Source organism: Microtus oregoni, unplaced genomic scaffold, assembly GCF_018167655.1.
Source record: "Microtus oregoni isolate MIOR12 unplaced genomic scaffold, Mior012 000004F_ref0000308, whole genome shotgun sequence".
NCBI lineage: Eukaryota > Metazoa > Chordata > Mammalia > Rodentia > Cricetidae > Microtus > Microtus oregoni.
Genome location: NW_024543063.1, coordinates 10,917,198 through 10,942,041, shown reverse-complemented (window position 1 = coordinate 10,942,041; position 24,844 = coordinate 10,917,198). Strand labels below are relative to the sequence as shown.

The 24,844-nt window shown below is 41.9% G+C and overlaps 1 protein-coding gene across 1 annotated transcript in view; it reads left to right on the top strand.

Moving 5' to 3' along the window:
• The window catches only part of Cab39 (calcium binding protein 39), a 76,044-nt gene extending 51,447 nt beyond the window's left edge, over positions 1-24,597 (top strand). The window contains exons 3-9 of the mRNA XM_041649983.1: positions 1,143-1,307; positions 3,136-3,254; positions 8,905-9,073; positions 15,666-15,725; positions 17,876-17,941; positions 21,170-21,313; positions 22,106-24,597. Coding sequence (XP_041505917.1) covers positions 1,143-1,307; positions 3,136-3,254; positions 8,905-9,073; positions 15,666-15,725; positions 17,876-17,941; positions 21,170-21,313; positions 22,106-22,294 — 912 coding nt within the window. The 3' untranslated portion in view covers positions 22,295-24,597. The remainder of the gene's footprint in view (positions 1-1,142; positions 1,308-3,135; positions 3,255-8,904; positions 9,074-15,665; positions 15,726-17,875; positions 17,942-21,169; positions 21,314-22,105) is intronic.
• Positions 24,598-24,844: the final 247 nt, after the last annotated feature.

The window sequence follows — 24,844 nt, the reverse complement described above, 5'->3', positions numbered from 1 at the left end:
TCTCGCTGAGCTTAATGTTAACATTTGTTGAGTAAGATGAAATCAGAATGCATAACTACTGAGGTAAACCATCTTGGGGGTTCTGCTTGATGCCCTATGACTTAGAGAGGAAAGACTTTATTTTATCTTGCAGTTTACAGTCTGTCATGAAGGGAAATCAGAGCAAAAACTTAAGCAGAGGCCATGGAATAATGCGGCTTCCTGGCTTGCTCTCATGGTTTGCTCAGTTTACTGTCTTGTGCTACACAAAGGTATGTGCCCAGAGGTGGCACTACCCACAGTGGATGGGCCCTCCTACATCAGTCATTAATCAAGAAAATGTCCCCATGGGCCCGTTTAATGGCGACGTTTTCTCAATTATGATTCCTTCTTCCCAGATGACTCTAGCTTGTTAAGGTTGACAAGAAACTTAGCAGTCCAGGTTTACAGTTTCAGAGGTCTGTTGCTTTTAGACTTGAGGCAAGCCAGAAACATGACCCTGATGGAAAGCAGTCTACTGTGTGGCAGCCAGGAATCATAAACAGTAAGAGAAGAGAGGTCTAGGGATAAGGCACATTCCCAATAATCTTCTTCCCCAACTAGACCTTAGTTTCTCAGTAACACTATCGAAATATTAATCCATCAGTGGGTTGATCTACTTATGGAATTAGAGTCCTTATGATCCTATTACTTCCAAGAGCCCACCAACTATAACCAAGCTTTCTACCCATGAGTCTTTCAGGGGATACTTCAGAACCAAACTATGATCTAGACCCTGTACTTTTCCTTCTCCCTCATCTCTGCCCTGTACTGCTCATGTTCCCTGGTACTTGTTTGTCAGTCACACACGCTCCATCCCCCACCAGCTCACACGCCTCTTCCTAGTGCTTTTCTGAATGTGAGGAGGAACTGAACCTTGTCATTCCTGTTTCTACTATGCATTGGCTTTCCATTTTCCACTCAGTACACATCTTCCTTCCTGTGGGGAGTGCATGCTGCCTTCTTTAATGTACACACGTGTAGTATCCAGCAGAGATGGAACTTACATATAGATCTAAGGGTAGATAATGTAGAAAATGGATTTTTAGCTTACACAGATATGATTGTATGTTTTTGTTGAAATGAATTGGTTTTTTTCTTCTGCATCTTCCTCCCAAAATCAGGCTACAGAAGAAGTTTCCAAAAATTTGGTTGCCATGAAAGAGATTCTGTATGGCACAAATGAGAAAGAACCTCAGACAGAAGCAGTCGCTCAGCTGGCCCAAGAGCTATACAATAGTGGACTCCTCAGCACTCTAGTGGCTGATTTACAGCTCATTGACTTTGAGGTAAGAAATCCGTTTCTCAATTTTCAAAAACATGTTTTGTGGTCCTCTTCCATACACTCTATTCTTTGAGACATTTTAAGATCCCTGCTGACCCAAGGACTTCTGACCTTTGCACACACATTTCACCACAGTGTATGTAAAGTTTCTCGGGTGTTTGTGATGCCCTTTGATTTAGGTTGTATTTCATAAACAGCTTCTCTCTGGTTCAAGGAATGAGCAGTCCAAACAAAGTCATAGAATGTTAGAAGAGCCTAAAAAATGTCTGTGCGAGCAGAGATTATGTATTGTGTTTTGTGCTTGCTCAGCACTGCTTTTAAATTTTTTATTTAGTATAATGTTGAAATAGCAGATTTTATTGACAATTCTGCATTTCTGACTTCTATAAAATTTGTCTCTGGTAATATTGGTTCTGTACTCGTTGACGTCTCAGCTGAAGCAGCACAACCACCAAGCCATTCATTCTTGGTCTAGCTGCAGACAGCACAGCTTGCTTTTTCTCCAGGGGCCTGCTTACCCCCCCCCCCACACACACACCCCATTTTGTTACCCCAGCTTATACAATTGGATCATGGCATGTTAGTTGTTTAGTGAGTTCACGAAGAAAATGGCCCTTGATTCCAGCCTGGAAAACATGTACAAAGAACTCTTCATGGTCACAAGCAGCCTCTTTGGCTTCTTGAGTATGCTTTAAGTCTGTGTTTATCAGCCCAAGTGAGTAGATGTCTGTTTTGGCAGGGAGGGGTATGATATGATATAATTTGAAGAAGGGAAGGGTGGCTACTTCAGTAATCCTTAAAATAAAGAAAAATAAACATTTTTGTCCTATTATAGAGAAGGTAGAACTAAGCTGTTTCCATGTATAAGTCAAATTCTAACAATTTATCTTCTCTCTAACTTGAGCGTTACATTTGGAATATCTGATCCTTCTCCTTTATCTCTACCCATTTTGTTCCCTAAACTGAACACTGAATTTAATACTCATCTGAGACTTTAGAGGCATCAGGGTTTTTTGGGTTTTTTTTTTTTTTTAAGTGTGTGCCTTGGGACTGATTTGGAGAAATTACTATTACTGCACCTGAGCCAACACAGGCCCCAGGAAGATCTACCTGCCCATGGGCTTCAGTGCCCTCTGGGCTTTCTCAGCCTTCTGACAGTGGCTGTTCTGAAGCATCTCTTGGGGGCCAACATTAATTTCCTAGGCAGTTTTCTGGTGGCTAAGGTTCAGTAGGTGATCTGTTTTGTTTTGTGCAGTGGTGGTGTAAAGTTCTCATCTCTGAATACTGTTTCGTGACACTTAGTGCTTCCGTTATTAATATATTTTAAGTTTTTCTGAGTGACTGAGTTTAATGAGGAGTTTATCTGCTTACTATTAAAGCTCAGCTTTTTACAGGATTCTGTGAAGCCATCACACTGAGAGTGCAGTCTTTTTCCTTTCCATTTCTGCAAAAGGAAGTGTACACTCTCTGTGTTATTTATAACAGAAGTATCCACTTGAGTAAGGTTCATAGCCCTATAGGTTGTAAGTGTGCTATCAACATCTGCTTTCCATACTGAGTCAGTGTGCTTCTGAGCATTAGTGGTGGTCAAAATTACTTGTGCATTGTAATGAGATTTCACTTTGTTGATAAAATTGTATTTAAAAATTGTACACTATTAAAACAAAAATTTGGGGTTATAACTAGATAAGAATTTTAATGTCTACAAATGTTGTAAAGTCAGATACTCAATCATAACTAATACACAATGGCTCGTTGACTTTATATTGAAGACTGGATGGACATTTTAATATTTAGACAGGTAAATATTTTAATGATTGTATTCCTAATAGGGCAAAAAAGACGTGGCTCAAATTTTCAACAATATTCTCAGAAGACAAATTGGTACAAGAACTCCTACTGTTGAATACATCTGCACCCAACAGAATATTTTGTTCATGTTATTGAAAGGGTATGTACAATACAATAAAGTTTATATTCTTAGTTGAAAATAAAGAGGAGAAATTGTTCGGGTGGGCAAAGATAACCAGGCTGGTAAATATGGGAAGATTTCTCTCTATAGTTTTAGCTTACTTTTCTATAGCTCTTGAACATACTGCCCTTTTAAAATTTTGACCTGTAAGCTAAACTAACACAAACACGCCCTATAGATATAAGCTTAAAATTGGGTGAATTGTGAGCCCTTAAGCAAGAAATATAGCCTTGTTTCTATCTGTAAGATTGAAATGGTTGAAGATCACTGAAACCGCAGCCAAGTTGTGAGTCCAAAGATGCCTCCTCTGCACCCGACCTGCGCACCCCACAACAGTGAAACAATATAGTGGGGCATGTGTGCTCCTCACCCTTGCTCAGCAGAGCATGTGCTGTAGGGCCATCACTGCATCTTCCAGGAGTTACTCCTGGACTACGCAGGCTTTTATGATTTGGGTAGTTGTCCACTTCAGAAACAAAACACAAACAAAAAACCCGAAGATCTAAATTTAACAAAAGTGAAAAGATCTTTCTCAGCACTGAACTTACCTGACTAGCAAGGTAGTCAGTCTCCTGCTCCATACTAGCAGGTTTGCCAGCTCTCATGATCTTCCCAGCATTGGCAGTGTCCTGCTAAACTAGTGGGCAAGCATGTTACTGGCATGACTACTGGCATGAATCAGCTTGCTCCGCTCCCCCAGCTTTATAGCTTACCTCATGTGGATTTGTATCTCTGGTTTAACACTTCCCCCAAGTTCAGACTTGCTTAGACAAAGCAATGACGTGTGACATGCCAGCATCCAGCTTCCCCCTTTCTGTTTCTACTCATCCATGTTGCTTCTTCATGTGTTGCTGTACAGAACTTTTGTTTTATCAGTCCACTGTCCCTGTGGAAACGTGCTGAAATTTGGGTGTTTTTAGAACTGTGTTATTGAAGCCAGAATTTCCCTTGCCATAGAAGCCAGAGGTTTATTAAAATCTACAAAATAGTTAACGCTTCCTGTTATTTCATAATTTGATATAAATATTTTTAGGTGGTGTATAAAATAAAAAAAACTAGTGTCTCATTGTGTAACCCTTGCTGGCCTGGAGCTCATAGATCCACGTACCTCTGCTTTCTGAATGCTGAGATTAAAAGCATGAGCTGTCACTCTGGGCTAAAATAAAATTGTTTGATTTAAAGTTTAATGCTCTCATCTGAGCTGGTTAGAGCAGAGTCCTCAGCCACAAGGCAAAAAGGGAAAGCCTGAGACTGGAGCTTGGCTTGAGACTCACTCCCACATTACTTCCCTACCCAAACCCCTCATGGGAGTCATTGTCCTTTTGCCATTCCTGCTTGCTGTGGTCCTTATTCTTCCTCCTTGCACGCAATCTGACTATATTGTTCACTCATGTCCATCAGGTCTATACAGTGTGTACCATGCAGGCTATAACAACCACAGTATCTTTCTTCTACACATCTGCTGGAGCAATCCAGTGCTCAACTTTTATATTCCTTGGTTTTAACAAAATGAGTTTGAGTTCCTTGTTTGTTTGGTTTGGTTTTTCGAGACAGGGTTTCTCAGTAGCTATGGAGCCTGTCCTGGAACTCGCCAGCCTTTGCCTCCTGAATGCTGGGATTAAAGGCGTGCACCACTACTGCCCAGCTGAATTTTTAAACAAGAGTTACAAACTGAATTTTAGAGATAAAACTGGATAAAACTGAGCTTTCTACTAACCTATGATAGTTAATCCCTCATTTTCTAAAAATGTATGCCGTTTATTAAGCAACTGGGTCATTTGTTCTGTAGAAAACTACTTAGTTATTTTAGTAGAATGTGATGGCACGTCTGTTCCATCACTTGGAAGCAAAGGCTTCCCCCAAGGTTCCCGTCATTTTGTCATTGTGCTGCATAGAAAATTTAGTAGGTCAGCCTGAGCTCCATAGTGAGACTGTCTCTGAATAATTACTATTTTAGTCATGTATTTTAAATGTACATTCCTATGGTTTTATTCAGAATGTCTCATCACTCTCATCCCTTGGAGCTGGTGGTTAAGATTCATATTCACTTTGAGCAAAGCGTGAGTTCTTGATGGGTGATGCCACCGCACTGCCTATTGCATGTTGTTGGCACCCATTGCCCCACTGAAATGAGAGTGATCATGGGATACAGGTCTTGTCTGTTCATTTTTAGTTTGCTAGCAAACTTTCACCTAATGATTTTTATACTTACCAAGGATATTACCCTGATTTAAAATATCAGTTTACTAGGCCAGGTGTGGTGTCACAGGCCTTTAATCATAGATCTCCATGAGTTTGGTGCTAGTTTGAACTACATAGCAAGTCCCTGCCTCCAATCAATCAATCAATCAATTAATCAATCAGTATGTACATACATACATACATGCATGCATGAATGAGAATTCACTGTAGATTCTTGTATTGCTTCTTCTAATTAAATGTTTTTCTTCCATAAAGCAAAACCACTCCACAGTGATGACTTCGCTATCTATAATCTATATGGGGAAAGCCAGTGCCATTATTTTAATTTGATGGTGCTCCAGCCACTAACTTGAATAAGCATTGGATATATTGTTGTTAAGCCTTGTCATTAACTCAAAATAGATACTAGATGCTATATCAGTTACTTTTCCAATTGCTATACTAAAATAATCCTGGCAAACAATGTAAGGAAGGAAAGGTTTGACTTGTAATCACAGTTGGAGAGTATAGTGGAGAGCCATAGTGGAAAGAGCTTGAAGCAGCTGGTCACATTGCATCGCAGTCAGGAAGCAAAAAGTGATGAATGCTTTAGTCCAAGACTGTAGGCGTAGCTCATGGAGTGGTGCTGACCACAGTTAGGGCAGTCTTCCCATTTCACATAGTCAGGATCCTCCTTCATAAGCATGCCCAGAGTCTAACCGGTCTAGACGGTTCCTCACAGGTGTGCTGATTCTTATCCTGTCAAGTTGACTGTCAGTATATTAACCCTCACAAACATGTTTTAGTCCATTGTAAACATTACTTTTTAAAAATTTACATTATCCCATCTTAGGCCACTGTGTGCTCCTTTGGTTGACTCCTTTGTTCTTTTGGCAGAGCCCAGTTTGTCCTGTGATGGCTTTTTTGCCTTCTGCTACCTTACTCATTTTATATGATCCTGACCTGAAAGGTAGCATTCTTTAAGAAGCACTGTAAGCCACATTTTAAGATATCTGTCGTCATATGGGAAGTACTGGCATCGGCCTGGATTTGGAAACAGTAGTACTTTATTGGCTATTTAAAATCAAATGTGATCTCCAGTCTAGTGTTAACAGGTTATACCTCATGACTGTTTGCCTTGTGCTCACTGGCTGATGGTTTAATCATTGAGACAGGCTTGACAAACTCCCATCAAAACCTGCCAAACTTGTACCAGATGCCTTACACTTGTCCTGCTAGTCTTCCGTTTATTAGAGATAAGCAAGATTAATGATGTGATCAGCTATCTTGTGAACAGAAATTTTAATCAATAAGAGCCAGTCAGCATGCTGAGTGCCATGCCCTAAATGAGGCAGAGGAATGCAGTCCTGCTCTTGTTGAGGATCCAGTGAGCATATGTACAATTAAAAGGTAAGGGTAGTGCCACTAGGCAACAAGTTAATACTGTAGGATTTCAGAGACTAAGTGAGTCCACAAGGGTTGGTAAAAAGAAAGGATATTACAGTTGGCGTTACAGAGAACTTAGAATTCACATAGACAGAAAGAAGGTGTCCTGATGGGTCCTGATGGCACACCACTGGTGTAAAGGTCCAAGGCAGGATGAATACCATGTGATCAGCAACATTTTATGCCAGGCAAGGAGACGGCTTGACCCAGAGCAGTAGATACAATAGGGGGCAGGCTCAACAGTGAGCTCAGAAGTCTGTTTGGCTATAGTTTTGAACTGCTAGAAATGCTGGTGGTGAACTTGTTAGATTGGTAGATGGTTTAAGGCAGAGCTTGAGCAAATGTGCCGGTTAGAACATCCATGAGTTAAGGCAGCAATGGGAGAGTAGATGGAAGGAAATAAAACTAAGAGACTTCAAAAGAAGTTTGAAAAGTCCTAGATGATTCCAAACATGGGAGTTCTTGAAAGTTAAAGATTTGGAGTAGGATAGGAAGAAGGGAAGTTTCTAAACTTCATTGTCTAATAGAGTAGTTAATTTTAAATTATGGCTATTCCATCTCATTTGTGTTAGCCGCGTTTCAGATGTTCAGTAGCCAACACCAGACAGCATGTGTACAAAATATTAACCATCGTGGAAAGTCTGTTAGACAAGGTGTCGGAGAAAAAGCAGCACTGCCAAAATGTAGGGCTGAGGGGGCAGAGCAGTTGGGTCTTGATTTTTTTTTTTTTTAAGTGTAGGGATGAGATTTCATGTAAATCTTTACTTGAGACTGTCAGACATTAGAAAATACCCAACCACAGTTCAGGGAGTGGATGGAGGGAAGGAAACACAGTCATGGTGGTGGGGGCCATGAGATTGTGGGCTTTCCTTAACAGGTGAAGACCTCAGTGGAAAGAAAGGGGAACCACCAACAAGATAAAAAGGAGAACTGGGAGGAGGTTTTTTTCTTCCCTTTTTTAAAAGAGAGGGATGGTGCTGGGTGGGGTATTACCCAGCATTCACAAGGCTGGTTTGATCACCAGAACCAAAAAGAGAAAGACAAGATAGGTGAGCAAAGATCAGCCCCATCAGAACATTGCACAGGTGGCTCTTGGTTAGTCCTGTTGTAGCCAAGGGGAAGTCTCTGCTGGCAAATAATTATTTCACTAGAGTATTGGGAAACGTTTGACTACCAAAAAATAAACAAGCAGAAAAACCTATGGGAGCTTGTCGGTGGGAAAGAAATAGAACCAATGTGTATACGTGGAGGGATGAGAGCACCCTTTCTGAACAGGTGTCAGCCTGTGAGGCAGTGTGCTTTGAGAAGGGAAGGCCCTGCTCACTGTGAGGTTTTCTTTTTGATCATAAGGGAAGAAATGCTGAGACAGAGCTGAAATTAAAGGAAAAGGATTTGGAGAGTTGTTGAGGAGGCTCCTCTGTGTCCTCCGGGTCTCCAAGTTCTCTGTGTTGGAGATGCTCTGTAAAATCCGTAGAATGAGGCTTGTAGTTTTATGGGATTTGCATTTTTCCAAGAGTCTGGAAGTACTGATGTGAATGTTGAAACAATGAAGTATATACATGCTGTATATTTGATGGACCTGTATTTATACTATGTTTATGCTGAACTCCTGAGTTTGGGAAGAGTATTCTGTATTACCCTTCTATTCAGTTTTTGGGTTCCTCTGGTTGTTGTGAGCACAGTAGGTAAAAGCTAAGCTCACAGACAGTGTTATCCTGGTACTTGTAGATGTTTTCAAACTCAGAACTTCTATTCTTGTGATCTCTACCATAGCACTTTTTTTTTTTTTATTGAAGGCAGCTGTCCATCTCTGCACTGCTCTAAGTTCCAGATCAAGAGACCCTGCTGTATACTCTTGAGAGAAATCCTTTCTGTAATCTCCTGTGGTCACTTAGTTAGGAGTGTCTGAAACTTGTGTTGAGAAAGTTTGAAGTGCTCACTTCTGCTCTTTTTGAAAGAGCAATCATATATGGCTTTTATTTGTTATGTTTTGTTTTTACAGGTATGAATCTCCAGAAATAGCTCTCAATTGTGGAATAATGTTAAGAGAATGCATCAGACATGAACCACTTGCAAAAATCATTTTATGGTCGGAACAGTTTTATGATTTCTTCAGATATGTTGAAATGTCAACATTTGACATAGCTTCAGATGCATTTGCTACATTCAAGGTAACAAACATTTAAAGACTCGAATTCTAAATACACTTGCAAGTGAGAGCCGGTTTGCAGTTTCCCTGTTGTATACATGACTGCCCTCTAGTGGGAGTAGAGATGTATTTTATATGAATTGGTCTGTTTCTGGTATTTGGAGTAAAACCACACACACACAATACTTAAAATGTGGAAAAATTAAATTCTCAAATCTTATCAGAAAGGTGAAAGTCCTGTAAGGTCAAAAGTGCACTTGCTTGTTAAATTATCCAATAAATATGATATAGATAATTATACAGACTACCCAGCAACCAGGCTCTCCCTAGTGATGGGACGTTTTGCAGCACTTCCCTTGGTTAGCACTAGGTGGGTGATGTACTTTGCCTCTGTTCAGAGGCCATGTTCTTTGGAATATATGTTATCAAATACTAAAATCACATTCAGTATGGAGAACCCCACTATTGTTGACAGGACCAAGGCAGGGTTTACCTCCTCACACCAGAGCTAACTGGTTACAGCAAAGGAACAGGGTCATCTCCACTGTCCCCTCTCCCCATCTGATTCACTTACCTCCCTGCAGATTGTGTACACTAAATGCACATGTGTGACCACACCAGTTTCTTTAGCTGCAAGCTTCTGTTTATGGTGTGTAAATGAAACAGCAATCTTGTATTTTCTTTTTCCCAGTGAAAATAAATCTTGATGTATTGCATTCCCTTAAATGACCTTATAAATTGTTGAATTAGTGGTTAGTATACTTCCATGTAGCTCACTCACGCTCAGAAGCCATGAACACTTATACATTGAGAAAAGCTCGCTTTCCTAGTAAGAGCTCAGCTTTTTAATAAAGAACCCCTGAGGTAAGGACTTGTACTCTGGGTAAAGTGCGTATGTGAGGGTGGTGAATACAATAGGACAGGATGAAGGCATGGGGACTGGCCAGTAGGGTTTCACCCTGCCTGAGAATAATATCACGGTGTGAGTGGTGCCAGGGATTTATCTCCCAGGATCAGTACAACTTCTACAGAAACTTTACGTAAGACTTCACATACTTATATGTAACTGTCATATACAAAGCAAAATGCAATGAATTTGAGATCATAACATAGAGTGGTCACTATGATGTCTTAGGTATCACCGCAGTGGTGGGATAGGACTCATAATTATAATGCATCGATGGAAGGGAGTGCCCCATTCAGGAACAACAGCCCGGCATGAAGGGAGGTGTAGTAACACCCGTGTCAAGGAGAGTACCCTGTGTGGAAAGACAGCCAGGATCCCGAGAGTGGCAGCACTCTGGGCGCAGGAGGGTGAGGGAAGAGGATTGAGCAGCAGTGGTATGGGAGAATGCAGCCAGCCCCCTGACCACGTGGAGGATGACATGCTCCTGACACAGATAACCAAAATGGCTCTAAGGTGAGAGGTATGTGCTGGCTACATGCCGGAAATGTGATATCTGATGGTCTTGTGTGGCCTTGCTGATACTTTCATCTCAGTTAGGTTTGCTTCTTCTATTTAGCTCTCCTCAAGAAGATGGTGGTGATGGAGCTACTGTGGGTACCACAGTCCATCGGGTTATGGTAGCAAGAAAGGGAAGGATTTGGCAGAGCCAGACAGGTAGTCTCTTCTTGAATAAAAGAAATTTCAAAGCCCACTTTGGATTCAGAGGGTGAGCTTGAGAAGACAGCTCTGAGCCAGTCTGCTGCTAGATCCCAGTGTTCCTGTGACACAGAAAGGGAAGCTCATGAGAGGCTCCCAGTAATGTACAGAGCATGGCCCATAGGCAAGGAAGAGAGGGAGACCTACCATATAATCTCAGACTAGCTAAATACCAGATAGATCCAAGCTGCCTTATTCCCTGACAGAAACTCTGGTCAGAGCAGGAGGACCACCCTCAGGGACAGCCCAGCAGTTTCCCAGCAAAGGTGCCTGTGAGCAGGGCTTCTCCTTTCCTATTGCAGGTATCCATCTGCAGAGGTGGCTTTCTGCATGTTTTCCTTTGAGAAAACATACTCTTGCACAGTTTTCAGACATATGCAGTTTGTAGAACACTAAAACCATCCTTTCTGCGAGTGTCCAGGATCCAGAGCTTGAATGAGTACTGAGCTAGCAAACCAGGTGGCCAAATACTTGCTAGTGACTGGGGGTTTATATTGAGAGGTGGAAAGAGATGGAGAGAGAGATTTGAAAACTGACAGGTATTTGCAAATTTCCAGAATAAAAGAACAAATTCCACCTAGAAAACTCAGTAGAGCTTAGAACTTGATATTACAGTTGTGATGGGTCTAGAGAATGTTTCCAGAGAGATGATTTGTAATCATTGAAAGGGAACTTAGGGCTGGAGAGATGGCTTTGTGGTAAAGAGCACTGGCTGCTCTTCCAGAGGTCCTGAGTTCAATTCCCAGCAACCACATGGTGGCTCACAACCATCTGTAATGAGATCTAGGGCCCTCTTCTGACATGCAGGCAGAATACTGTATACATAAAAAATAAATAAAATCTCTAAAAATTTTTTCATTAAAAAAAAAGCGAGAAAAGAGAGAGAACCTGTTTGCCTCATTCATGGCTCACTAAGAGGGAGTTTTATCTGCTAATCCTAAAAGCCCCCAGGTCAGACATGCTAAGGGTTTGTCTGTTCCACAAGTCCGCAGCACTGCCACAGTGTGTGCAGCAAGCAAGTTGATGTTAAGTGACTCCTTCCTGAGAGCTTGAGGGCATGATGGGTACTTACTAACAGATGTCCTCCAGGAGACAAGTGCCTATCCACGCAAGTTCTGTAGCAGATCTCTGAGGGTTCTCCCATCCAGCTAAAGGGGGACTGGATATACTCATCAAGAATGTAGATGCTGACTGGTAATTGGATGCTAAGCTTGCTGAAGATCTTGAGAAGCCCATATAGAACAGGGTGAAACTAAATGCAGACAACTTGAGTATCTAACTTTATAAATACGAGATTATCGAGGCGGTGGTACACGCCTTTAATCCCAGCACTCAGAAGGCAAAGGCAGGAAGGAGGATCTCTGAGTTCGAGCTAGCCTGATTACAGAGTGAGTTCCAGGACAGGCTCCAAAGATGCACAGAGAAACCCTGTCTAGAAAGACGAAAAACAATAAAGTAAATAAATACAGGATGAGGAAGTAAAGCACAATAGTGAATGATTTAATTGTTGTCCTGCTCCAGCTGAGGGGCCAAGGAGTACAAAGACAAATTTTACAGAAATCAGAGATTCAGAATTGTGAATAAAACCTGCTATTTCAACATACTAAATAAAAGCATTTAAGAGTAGTGCCCAGCAAGCACAAAACACAGTGCTCTCTGCTGTCATGTCTTCTGACATTCCATGTCAGTGTGCTCATACTGCTCATTCCTTGGCCCAGAGAGGTAAAGCGTAATGGTAGCAGTCACTTCTAAGTGAAATAATTACTGAGTACATTTATTACCAGATTATAATTATCCTTTATCGAGAGTCCTATCATCCTCGTAAGAAAACTGAACCTAGAGATGGTGGTAGTCAGGCAGTGAGTACAGAGGCCAGAATTTGAACCCAGGCAGACTGCAGAGCTCACTTTAAAAATTCTGAGTGTGCTCAGTAAAATCAGTGTGATGGCACCCAGAGCTCCATGAGAATGACAGGAGCAGCCCCTTGTCTCAGTTCCAAGTAACAATGTATAGATGTTTCTTTCCACATTATTGCCAGGTGTGCTTAGACAGATAGGTAACTTTCAGAAAGTGATTAGAGACTCAGAACCCTGTCATTCAAGGAGTGGCTAAAGGAATGGGTACCTGCCATGAGACTTGTTGAAGGGAGCAGGGGCCCCTTTGTTTGTCCCAGCTGCTCGGCTAGCTTAACCCCCGGAATAATCACACAGAAATTGTATTAATTAAATCACTGCCTGGCCCATTATCTCTAGCCTCTTATTGGCTAACTCTCACATCCTGATTTAACCCATTTCTAATAATCGGTGTTCACCACGAGGTCATGGCTTACCGGGAAATTCTGCATGTCTGACTCTGGTAGCTCCATGGCGGCTCTCCCTCTCTGACTCTTTCTTCCTCCCAGAATTCAGTTCTGTCTTCTCCGCCTATCGAAGTTCTGCGCTATCAGGCCAAGCAGTTTCTTTATTAATTAACCAATGAAAGCAACACACAAACAAAAGGACCTCCTATACCAGAGACTGCTTGTATTTGAAGTTGGGTCCTCTAGAAAGTAGATTAAACCCAGTCCTTTTACTCCAGCCATTTCTGAAACATAGGGACAGGTTTGTTTGGTTGTTTTGTTTTGTTTAAGGTACCTGGAGGGACAGCCATTGGTGCTGGGAACCGAACTCATATTTTTGGTTGTGAGCCTACCCTTTAACAACTGAACCATCCCTCCAGGCCTGAACAGGTTTAACTCTAGCCCAGAGAACTTTATGACCCTGTGACCTCCAAGGGGTGAACTGCACAGGTAGATTTGGGTTCCATGTCCTTGGCCATAGTAAAGCATTAAATGGGACCTGGAGTCATCTTATTTGCCAAGGCTCTGAAAATAAGCACCCTTCTGGGAGGGAGCAGTATTCTTTCAGGAGCTCCAGGATCACCTCTTTCACCCGCTTCCTGAACTTAGGGGACACTTAGTGGTTTAGCCCACCTTAAAAGTTGGCTGTTCTCTCTGTTAGACTTCAGACACAATCCATACAGCCTTTCCTCCAGGTTGTACTGGGGAATTCTGGTATGTGTTTTGGATCCTTTTTCTCCCCTCTGTCTACCTCAGACTAGACCAAGTTTTCTAAGTCACTGACCCCACATTGGCTACATGTCCTTTACCCTTCACTTTTGCTGCCACCTACTCTTACCCCAATTTAAGGTTCCGTCCTTGTTCCAAGAGATGGAGGTACTGCCAAAGGCTCCATCTTTTCCTTTCCCAGTGTATTATTGGCTATTTCTTAGCAAGTACTCATTTCCAACGAATATGCTGCCATCCCAGACCTTGGATGTCTTCACAGAGGACTTTCATGCTGTTATACATAAGGTCCAACTCCTTCCTGCTTTGGCTGCCCAGAGTACCCCCTTCAGTCCCATCCACCCTGACACCATAGAAATTTGCTTCCCAGATTGACCACAGTCTGAGTTCCCAGATTATAATATATGAGTGGAGACATGTTGGAGGTCTCCCTTTTTGCCATGTGGCTCCTCTTTACACCATAGGCCTTTCCATCTTAAAGCAGATACTTTGTGCTGACCTTTTCTGAAGCTCAAGACTCAGTTGAGCGTCAATATCTCTTAGATACCCTCTCCCTTAGTCTTCTTTAGACTGTGACCAGAGAGCAGTGGGCTTTGGCTGCACTGACTCAGATTATCCACAAGAATGAAGTGGCACTCACTGTATACAGACATGTTAATCTCTTTCTACATCCATCTGTCCATCCATCCAGTTTCTCAGTGTCTAACTTATTTTAGGCATTGTTCTCAGGTCTGGGGATACAGCAGTGGCTTGTAAATTTAAGGCCTGTCCTTGTGGTACCTACTCATGGGGAGCCAGCCTTTAACCAAACATGGTTAGCAGGCTAAAGAGTGGGGGATGCTCTTCAATAGGCAGGCTTAGATGTTTTCTCTGTTGATACCTCCCTTTGATGTCTTTATGTTCCTTTCTGCTTTGTAACCATTGATACTTGCTAAGGTACTGGCCACACTACCGCTTTCCTTTCTGCCTGTGACAGGAGAGATTGTAGTACCTGCCAAGTGAAGGTCCTGTATATAAAGTCGGGTTGAGCAGCAGATGTACTGAAGGTTTATATAAAGTGACTGCTGCCTCTCCAAAGATGCTGAAACTAAATTCTGTTTAATTCTCACAGAAGACTTGGGGGAAAATTACCAAAGGTTCCTGAACTTCCCTATTTAAATGAGGGAATTTAGCACAAATCCATCCAGCAGTTTGAACAACTGTAAATCTTTGGGGTTGGGTTAGAAACCTTCTTAAACAGCATACTGTGAAGAATGTTCAAGTCACGCTTTCCCAAACATGTGTTTCGATTTACTTAATTACTAAGCTCTTGCTCTTACTGGGAAGTGCTTAAGTAACAAAAACTTAAAGCTTGTAAAAATCAACGTGACTAGAAGTGACAGTCTAATGAAGGGGAGAGGGGTTATTAAATAATCCCACAAGCAAATGTAGAGTCACAACTGTGACCCATCAAGAAAGGTTTTCTGAGGAAGTGATGCCAAGTCAGAGGTCAGGATCAGGAGCAGATGACTGGACATGCAGAAAGCCTTTGTGAAGGGAGGTTATCAGGAGGTGAGTGGCAGGTCAGTTCTATGCAGATGAGGAGTCCCAGTGTATCTCCTCAAAGGAACTCAAGCTGGTGTGCTCCTGTCCATGCACAAGATCCAAGCCAGTGCACCCTCGAGCTAGCTCCAGAGAGCCCTAAGGAAGTTTAAACAGTTCTCACCCAGGGAGACCAAGGTCATTTCATGGTCCTGAGAAAAAAATCATAATGAAGTATTAAGTACTGTCTGCTAAATTTAACAACAGTTTATCAGGCAATTTGGCAAAGAATATTTTAGAATTCTTTTTTTCTAAGAAAGCATTAATGGAGAACAACTATAAAAATACATCTTTTTCTTTTCCTAGGATTTACTCACGAGACATAAATTGCTCAGTGCAGAATTTTTGGAACAGCATTATGATAGAGTAAGTATGTATTACATCTGTAACTTTGAACAGAAATGAAATTAGCTTAAATGGAGGTTTAAGGTAGGTTTTGTATCAGAATGTTTGACTCTATGATGTTTGTAAATGATGCTGTAATTACTTCTTTACTGAAACAACAGGGAGTACTACTAAGTCTGAAGCAAAATTTGATCTGCGTCTTGTATATTTTCTTATTTTAGAAGAGGGAAGTGGTCATTTTTGCTACTTGAGTGGTAATCTTTTTTATTTAAAATGCAAAGAGAATTTAATCTGACATTTTTTACTTTCTTCTTCCTTTTTCATCAGTTGCTCCATACAAAAGAAAGAGGCAGCAGCTGATGGGATTTGAGCAGTGCAGGCCTAGAGTGGGCAGGACTGCAGCTTTGCTCCTGCCTCACTGCTTACTCCTTGTGCCCATGGTCAAGGGACTTCCTGCTTGGGGCTTAGATGAGAATGTTGATTCCAGCTCTGTCAGTGTCAGTCAAGCCCAGCACTGATAGCCTCCAGAGAGCTGCCGGTGATCCCGGTGCTTGGGTGATACTGCCTCAGCTACACAGCTACTGCAGGGCTACAATGCCTGTGTTCACACCCGCTGATCTGCCTTCCTCTGGAGGGCTTCTCACTATGCCACATTAGTTCCCTCCACACTGTCCGAGATCTGATAGACACACTTAGAGGACTAAAAATAATAACTGTCCACTTAAACTTCCTGTCTGTCCCACAAGACTTACTTTTTTTTAAAACTATTCTACTAGTAGTTTAAATCTTTAATGTTTTAAATATTGTTGACATTTCACCATTTGCTTTCCTATTCCACTGCATTATAAGGTTCTCAGAGACAGAGTCTATGCTTCCTCATGCTTGTCCCTTCTGCTTATCTTCCCCTCTCCCAGCTGCATCATAGCATGTAGCCAAGTACGCAGCCTCAGATGGCTTGAGCATTGACAGCACTTTATTTCTGCCATGAATGTGGGTGTTTGCTTTTGTGTCTCTGGTTTAAGGTGGCAGCCGTCATTACATAGGGACCTCACGGGCTTTAACACAGTGATTCTCAACCTTTGGGTCACCATATAGCCTGCATATCATATTTACATTATGATTCCTAACAGTGGGAAAATTACAGTTGTGAAATATCAACAAAATAATTTTATGGTTGGGGTCACCACAACATGAGCAACTGTATTAAAGGGTCTGACATTAGGAAGATTGAGAACCGCTGCTTTAACTTCAAACTGCCTGAGTCCGGTTTCAAGTGCTAATAAAACCAACGGCAACTGCTTTCTTTGCTCTTTGTGACTTCTTTAACCTCAAAGTAGCTCCTGCCTACAGTGTGTGGAGTGTGCAGCTTTCTGATACTAAAGTTCACAGAGATAGCACTAAAACATCATAAGCAGTTAGGAATTGCTACCTGTCTTATTAATATGTTACTATCTTAATTTAAAGCCTCCCACATATAGACTATCTTATTTAAAGAAATTTACTCTAGATAATAAAGTCAGTTTTAATGTTGAAGTAAAATAGTTTCCTGCATATTATTAGTGAATGTGGCATTAGCTAACAAGATATTAGGAAGACGTATATTAGGCAACTAGCAGAAATGCGTAAAGTACAGTCAGAAGGAATGTGAACTCCTAACAAAAAAGAGTACATGCTCCAATAATCCTGACCACTTGGATTTCTTGTTTTGTTTTGTTTTGTTTTATGACTTAACACACTACTGGGTTTCTCCTCTCAACTTTGTTTTCTCTCCTTGCTTGATACCTAGAAAGAACAGGGATATTTTTCTCTTGTTGTTTAGACAAGTTGGTTCCTGTATATAAACAAGTAGGAATTTTCTAGTATGACACCAAGAAATGAGCGTGGAAACTGTGAAAACGTATTAATGCTTTATGAGGCTGATTTAAGGTTCAGAGAAGGACTTTGTCAGAGCAGTCTCTGGATCTCACTGGAGCCTGGAGGGGACCACTCCCAGGAGCTCCATGTGTAGAGGTGGTTGTTGGCATCACCAGAGGGGCACAAAGGAAGGAAGGTTTGACACCGTTGTCAGCAAGAAAGCACAGACCTTTGCTGATGTTGAGAGTCAGCCCCAAACTTTATCATGTCACCGTGCCTCCTTTTTCTTAACCTTGATGTGTGTCTTCTGGTCTCAGTTTTTCAGTGAATATGAGAAGCTACTTCATTCAGAAAATTACGTGACAAAGAGACAGTCACTGAAGGTATGGACAATTCTCTTTCTCATGTCATTCGTTTCCCTTCATTGTGTATTTGCAACTTGAATTTGGGTACATGCTGATGTTGGTTGTAGGCCTTTAGGAGACAATAAATACATTTGTGGGGGGCTGGAGAGATGGCTCAGTGGTTAAGAGCATTGCCTGCTCTTCCAAAGGTCCTGAGTTCAATTCCCAGCAACCACATGGTGGCTTATAACCATCTGTAATGAGGTCTGGTGCCCTCTTCTGGCTACAGACATACACACAGACAGAATATTGTATACATAACAGATAAATAAATAAACATTTGTGATTTTGGCGTAGTCAGGACTTTTGCACAGTTTGAGGTTTATTAGTGATCTCTATGGGGTAAATGCCCACGTGTAAGATTGAGACATCAAAGGGGAATATAAAAGGAGATGGAAGAGGATTTTATCTCCTAACAGTGCAGTATTTTAGATTCTGAAATAATTTTATAGGGATTGAAATTTTTATTGGGCTGGGCAGTGATGGCATGCACCCTTACTCCCAGCATTCCAGAGTCAGAAACAAGTGTATCTGAGTTCCAGGACAACCGTGGCTATAAAATGAAACCCTCCCTCAAAAGATTTTTTTGGTTTTGGTTTTGAAACAGAGTCCTGCTATATGGCTAAAGTTGGGCTTGAATCCTGTTTAAAACCATGACAAGCATGAACTATCATACCTTGCAGAAAGATACTTTAAATGGATTCATGCCAACTATATAAAGCATTCTGGGTGTATACCACATGTGGAATAGACGTGGCAGTGAGGGTTGGGGCCAGCGTGTAAACAGTGAAACTGAAATGCCGTAGCTTTGCCTGCTTGTATCAACAAAGGATGTGGAGAATTCCATTTGAACCTTAAGCATGTTAAATTTAAGATTGAAAGTCTAGAACAGTCGTTGGCAAACTAAGGAGTTGGAGATGTAGCTCAGTGGGCCAAGTCCCTGCTATGCAAGCATGAGGAGTAGAGTCAGAGTCCCAGTATCCACACTGAATGCTGGGCAGCCATGGCAGTCACCCTGTGCTTGGGTGGTGGAGACACGATCCTAGGGTCAAGCTGTAGTTTAGTTGTTAACTAAATCAACAAATTCTACGTTCAAGTAAGACATTCTGCCTCAATATGGCAAGTGGAAAAGTGGCTATGGTGGACACAGGTATTTGCCCTACACACACACACACACACATTTATACATATGCACCCAAGTATGTGCCTGCACACATATAAACATGCGTGTAAACCACGCACGTGCAGCTGGCAAATTATAGCCTAGAATCCAAACTTAGCCAACTGACTGGTTTTGTAAAGTTTTACAGGAACAGACATTTATTTCTGCATCATCTTTGGCTGTTTGAAACTGTAACAGGAGATCTGAGAGCTTGTCACATAGACCATATGGCCTACAGAGTTTAAAATGTGCTTTCTCAGCTGCAGGCCTCTGTGTTATTATAGTGGTTATTAAATATGTAGCAGCACATCCAGTTTTGTCAGGAAGTAGTTCTACAGGAACTGGAGGTGGAGTTCCAATGATTTAGAATCTCATTTAAATGTTTTACTGGATGTATTTTAAATTCCACTTTTCTCAGAATTCCTCAAAAGTATCTGATTTTGTATTGATATGACACCATTCCTTCCCTACTGGCAGCAACTTTATATCCCTTTATACCCCAACTTCTTTTTCAGTGTCCAAAGAATTGGAGTTCACAGTCCTCTTCTTGGAGATAACTAAACTGAAGCTAGTCTTTCCTCAGCATGCTTTCAGTCTCTGTAATAGAGGATGAGCACAATGAAAGCCGCACCCTCTGACACCCTCTTACAAGTCTTCAGAGGATGCAGGCAGGCCTCTTCTTACCTTGAAAATTAGTAATTATATGATTCAGAGTGATAAGAAGCCTAAAGTTAGTTCTTAGTTACAAAAATTATTACGTTGCTGGCACATGCCTTTAATCCCAACACTCAGGAGGCAGAGGCAGGTGATCTCTTGAGTTCAAGACCAGTCTGGTATACAGAGTGAGTTTGGACTGTTATACAGAGAAACCCTGTCTCAGAAAAAAAAGAATGATTACATTGCACTTAATTTATGTGGGGATTGGGGCACACATGGAGGTTAGGAGAACAAGTTCTCCCCTCCCACCACTTGAGTCCAGGGAATTGAACTCAGGTTGTCTGGCTTGGTGTGCAAGCACCTTTGCCCACTGAGCCATCTTGCTGGCCTGAAACATAAGTTTTATAAATTCCTTATAAATGCTAGGTAGCATAGATGTTTTCCTGAACAAGAGATTGGGGGGTTGGGATATGAGTGCAGGTGCTGGAGGAGGCCATGAGAGCCTTGGAGCTTTGGTTACAGTCGGTCATGAGCAGCCCACATGGGCGATGTGAACCATGTCTCCAGCCCCACAGGTTTGGGGTCTTGGTTTTTGATGTTTGTTTTGTATGGTGAGAAGCTGTTTATCTAGAGCTCTGTTATTTAGAAATGTCAAATACCTAGAGCTCAGCTGGGAACCAGCAGCTGCCGTCAGGCAGTTCTGTGCTTATGATCTCCATATGATCACACTTGAGTTTCTCACTGCATTCCCCAGAGGTCAGTACTGAATTAGATATCTGAAGCCAGGCAGGCTGGCACGGGACAGTCCTTACTGTCTGCCCTTCTGTCCACAAGAATGGTACCGACGCCTGCTCCGAGCAGAGTACATGGCTGACACAGTGGACACCCTGGGCCTCAGCCAGAGCTCAGCATGAAAACAGCATGGAGGAAAACCTCATCTGAGCAGTAACCGTTTGCGCGTTGTGAGTTTATATAGTGGATCAAGGAAGCACTCAAACAGGCAGAGAAGGGTTCTGCTCTCTGCTGTGGTCCCTTTACAGCCACAGTTGTCTTGAGGAACCTCCGCTGAACGTACAGCTTTGTGGGGCAGATGTGGGAAAATTAAAACTGTAGCACATGTTTAGGCAGACACTAACCTTCATCTTGGAAAGCCTTGTTAAATATATTTTAAAATGGGGTGGGGGTGGTGAGGACTTAGTTTAAGATTAATGAACAGAAATTCCTAGCACCCTTTGTTCTGATCACTTTCTTGATGTTGTTCATTTTTATTTTTGTTGCTGTTTTGTGGAAACCAGTCTCTCTAGTCTCTATATTACCATAAAGTGGGTTGTTGCTTAATTTTTTATTTGCTTTAAGTCTATTATTTGATGATCCAAATGTGTTCTCAGCTTCTTGGTGAACTGCTGTTAGACAGACACAACTTCACGATTATGACAAAATACATCAGTAAACCTGAGAACCTCAAGCTGATGATGAACCTCCTCCGAGACAAGAGCCGAAACATCCAGTTTGAGGCCTTTCACGTGTTCAAGGTGGGCTGCGCTGACACGATGCTCTCCTCCAGACTGTTGTTACAGTTAGTAATACTGCCAGCTTCCAGTAACCAAGTGATACTCAGTTCAGCCCAAGTGTTTAAACAAAAGCAGGGATCTGGAAGTGGGTGGACCTTTTGGACTTGAGAATAAGAAAGTATAGTAGAGAGAGGGTGCCATTATTTTTCAGCTTGAACAGGAGGTAATTCAGAGAAGGATTTCCCTTGCTGCTCTCCTCCCCCACCCACCCCGTCTAGGCTGGCCTCTGATTCACCTCTATCTATAGTTGATTAAGTGAGGGCCAGTGCAAAGCCAAAAGTATTTTGTGATGTTGGGGGGGGGGGGGGGGACTTAAGGTCTAATCTGACTTCCTGTGCCCAGAAATAATTTGATTTAAAGTATTTAGTCTTAACTACTCAGTTTTAGAGTTTGCAGAATGAGCTTGGCAGTCCGCTGTCGCCCCCCTCCCTTTGATTTTTTTCAAGACAGGGTTTCTCTGTAGCTTTGGAACCTGTCCTGGAAACTCACTCTGTAGACCAGGCTGGCCTCACAAAGAGATCCGCTTGCCTCTGCCACCTGAGTGTTGGGATTAAAGGCGTGTGCCGCTGCCACCAGGAGAGCTTGGCAATCTTTGTGCTAGAACAAATAGACATTATTTCCCCTTATCTTGTAAAAATAAGCTCTTTTAAAGCAAGAACCAATTATCTGCCCAGATAAGGTTCCTACCTGCCCAGGGGCTTGCTAGGTGAACTTTAACTGCTTCTCTGACTGACACGGTTTTCTCTTATGCAGGTGTTTGTGGCCAACCCCAACAAGACACAGCCTATCCTAGACATCCTCCTCAAGAACCAGACCAAACTCATTGAGTTCCTCAGCAAGTTTCAGAACGACAGGACAGAGGACGAGCAGTTCAACGATGAGAAGACCTATTTAGTCAAACAGATCAGGGATTTGAAGAGACCAGCTCAGCAAGAAGCCTAATTTTCAACAAACACCACAATATCCCATCCAACTTCAGCACTTGCTGTTAGCTACTCAGCATCAGGCACTCTTATCGATTCATGAGGAACATTACTGCTAATCTGCTGTTAAGTGAACGGTTTTCATTTTACCTTTTTGTTTTTCAGTCCAGGTTGGAGAACGTAGCTGCTGCTGCTTGCACATTAGCGCGCACGTGGTCTTTCCCTTGACCTCTGTCATTTCAGAACTCACAGACTCCATTTGCTACAGGAGTTCTGAACATGGCTGAGTTCATGCAGGCAAATGTATGATGAAAGTGGTCTAGGGAAAAGACGTTGATGACATCAGCTGACACCTGCTCATCAGCAATGCTCTGTGCAGATCTCTGCAGTATGGACGGGTACACTGGCGTCCCAGAGCCAGATCAGCCACTATCGCCGAAGGAACAGGAGGGGAACTGTATCCAGTGTGAGCTTTGGGGAGGATAAAGTTGACGTGCAAATAAATTGATACTGAAACTTAGCAGCTTCTCAAGTGTGGAGCTTCATAAGGTCATAAGGAAAGTGTATATATGCTTTTCACAGCTTTCTAGAACTTTTTGACATTTGATTTTCTTGAGACTTGTGAACCTGGATGTGTAGAAAGCTATTTGTTCATTTTACTTTTGAAGGTATTTTAAAACAGTAGAGCTAGCAGCAACACCTTACGTTTCATTTCAATACTGCTTACAGGTTTCTTTTGTATATAATTCTTAGAATGCTCATTTCTTTTAAATCGTTTAATTTGTACAGCAGAGGAATGTTATTGTAGTAGTATGTAACTATTACCTGAGTTTTGCAAAAAAAAAAATGCTCATATGTAATTGAAATACTTGAGATCACATGAAAATGCTGATTTTAACATTTAAGGATCACAGCACTAAAAGAAAAAGAACCAATCCCTTGTATTCAGTTACCCAGTGGGGCACCGTTGGCAGACCTGGAACTCAGTCCTCTACATGGACTTGCAGAATATTGGCCTTATTCATTTAAAATGAGTCCTAAGATTGCCATATCTATGAATGATACAGATTATGCTAATAATGCTGATTCTTGTGGGGTCGGGGGGCCTCTGTAGAGCACCCTTTCTTTCTTAGAGTAAGTAATATCCAGTACAGTAGTCGTGAAACTGAATAATTAAAACTTTGGCTTCTCTTAGGAAAAGAAGAGCCCTAGTCCTAGATGTCCTCTGAGGAGATTGTTTTTAATGTCCCTTTCCTTAATGCTGCAAATTATCAGTATTTATAAAGCAACTGATTTTGCACCACTTTTTGTGACTGTGACCACAGCAGAACAATGTCTCCTAGACTGTATCTCCGTAAAGTTACTAGGATGGGGTCTGTTCGTCTCAGTGACACACAGGTCACAACTAACAACTTAAAATCTGAGTTTGCCCGATGCGGTTCAGCATGACTGTAGCTGACTGAAACAACAATGATTCTTTGCTAGCCTCTCTTACGAACTGAACGATTCATTGGCCAATAAAAGGAGCCTCCTAGCTGGGGTTTGAGCAGGTTTAAAGTTTCCTTCAAGGAACACAAGTCAGAAAAACCACTCCAGAAGATTCAGGTGTGTTCTTTCTATTTCATTTAGATGGCAGTGTACAATAGTTTCCAAGGCCCTCTCCACCAGGGTGTGTGTGGGAGAGAAGAAGAGAGGGAGAATTCCTGTTGACTAGTAGAATAGGGAAAGCATTCAGTCTCCTGGACTAAGAAATCTCAGCAGGAGGCAGACTCAGCTGAGCTGACCCAGTCCTTGCCATGCAGTGCCATGGGTCAGGATTTAGTGCGGCAGCTGTCACTACGCCAAGTGGAAGGGGTGTGTCCTGCCAAGCTAGCTCTTAGAACTCCAGACAGAAAACAGCTTCCACTTGGGCAAACATAAAGTAGTGCTAGATTTCTGGTGTGGAAGATGAATGCAGTGTGTCACAGAAATGTGTGTTACTAATGTGTTGGGAGCTGGAGGCAAAGAAGGCTCTGGATGGTTTTTAAACAGAACAATGTGAAACATTCAAAATTGGAAAATGCATTTGACCTGTGATCATTTACTAGGTTCCTATTACCAAAACAACTATCCTGGGTGTGGTTTCTTCGGTGTTATAAAGGGTTAATTTTACTTAAGGCAGTTACTTAATGTGATTTTTTTTTAAAACCCTTAAAAAAGTGGGAGATGTATACAATTAATGATATGGAAGTGTTTCCTTTCTCCTGAGGAAAAGTGAATTTCTTATCAGAATATCTGGCTGGCCCTGTAATTTAAATTAAAATAAAATTTTGGAGAAATTGACTTGTGATGTCCTTTAGACAGTTACATTATGACACTGTGAAGAGTCCCATCAAGAAACACACTGCATACATTTTGTTGAAGACTGGGCAGGAAACAGCTAACTCATTCTTTTACCTGGCCCTTGGGAGGCAGGCTATCTCAGTGACATATATAGACCAGCCTGGTCTACAAAGAGAGCTCCAGGACAGCCAGGACTGTTAAACAGAGAAACTCTGTCTCAGAAAAGCAAACAAGAGTTAATGCAGTT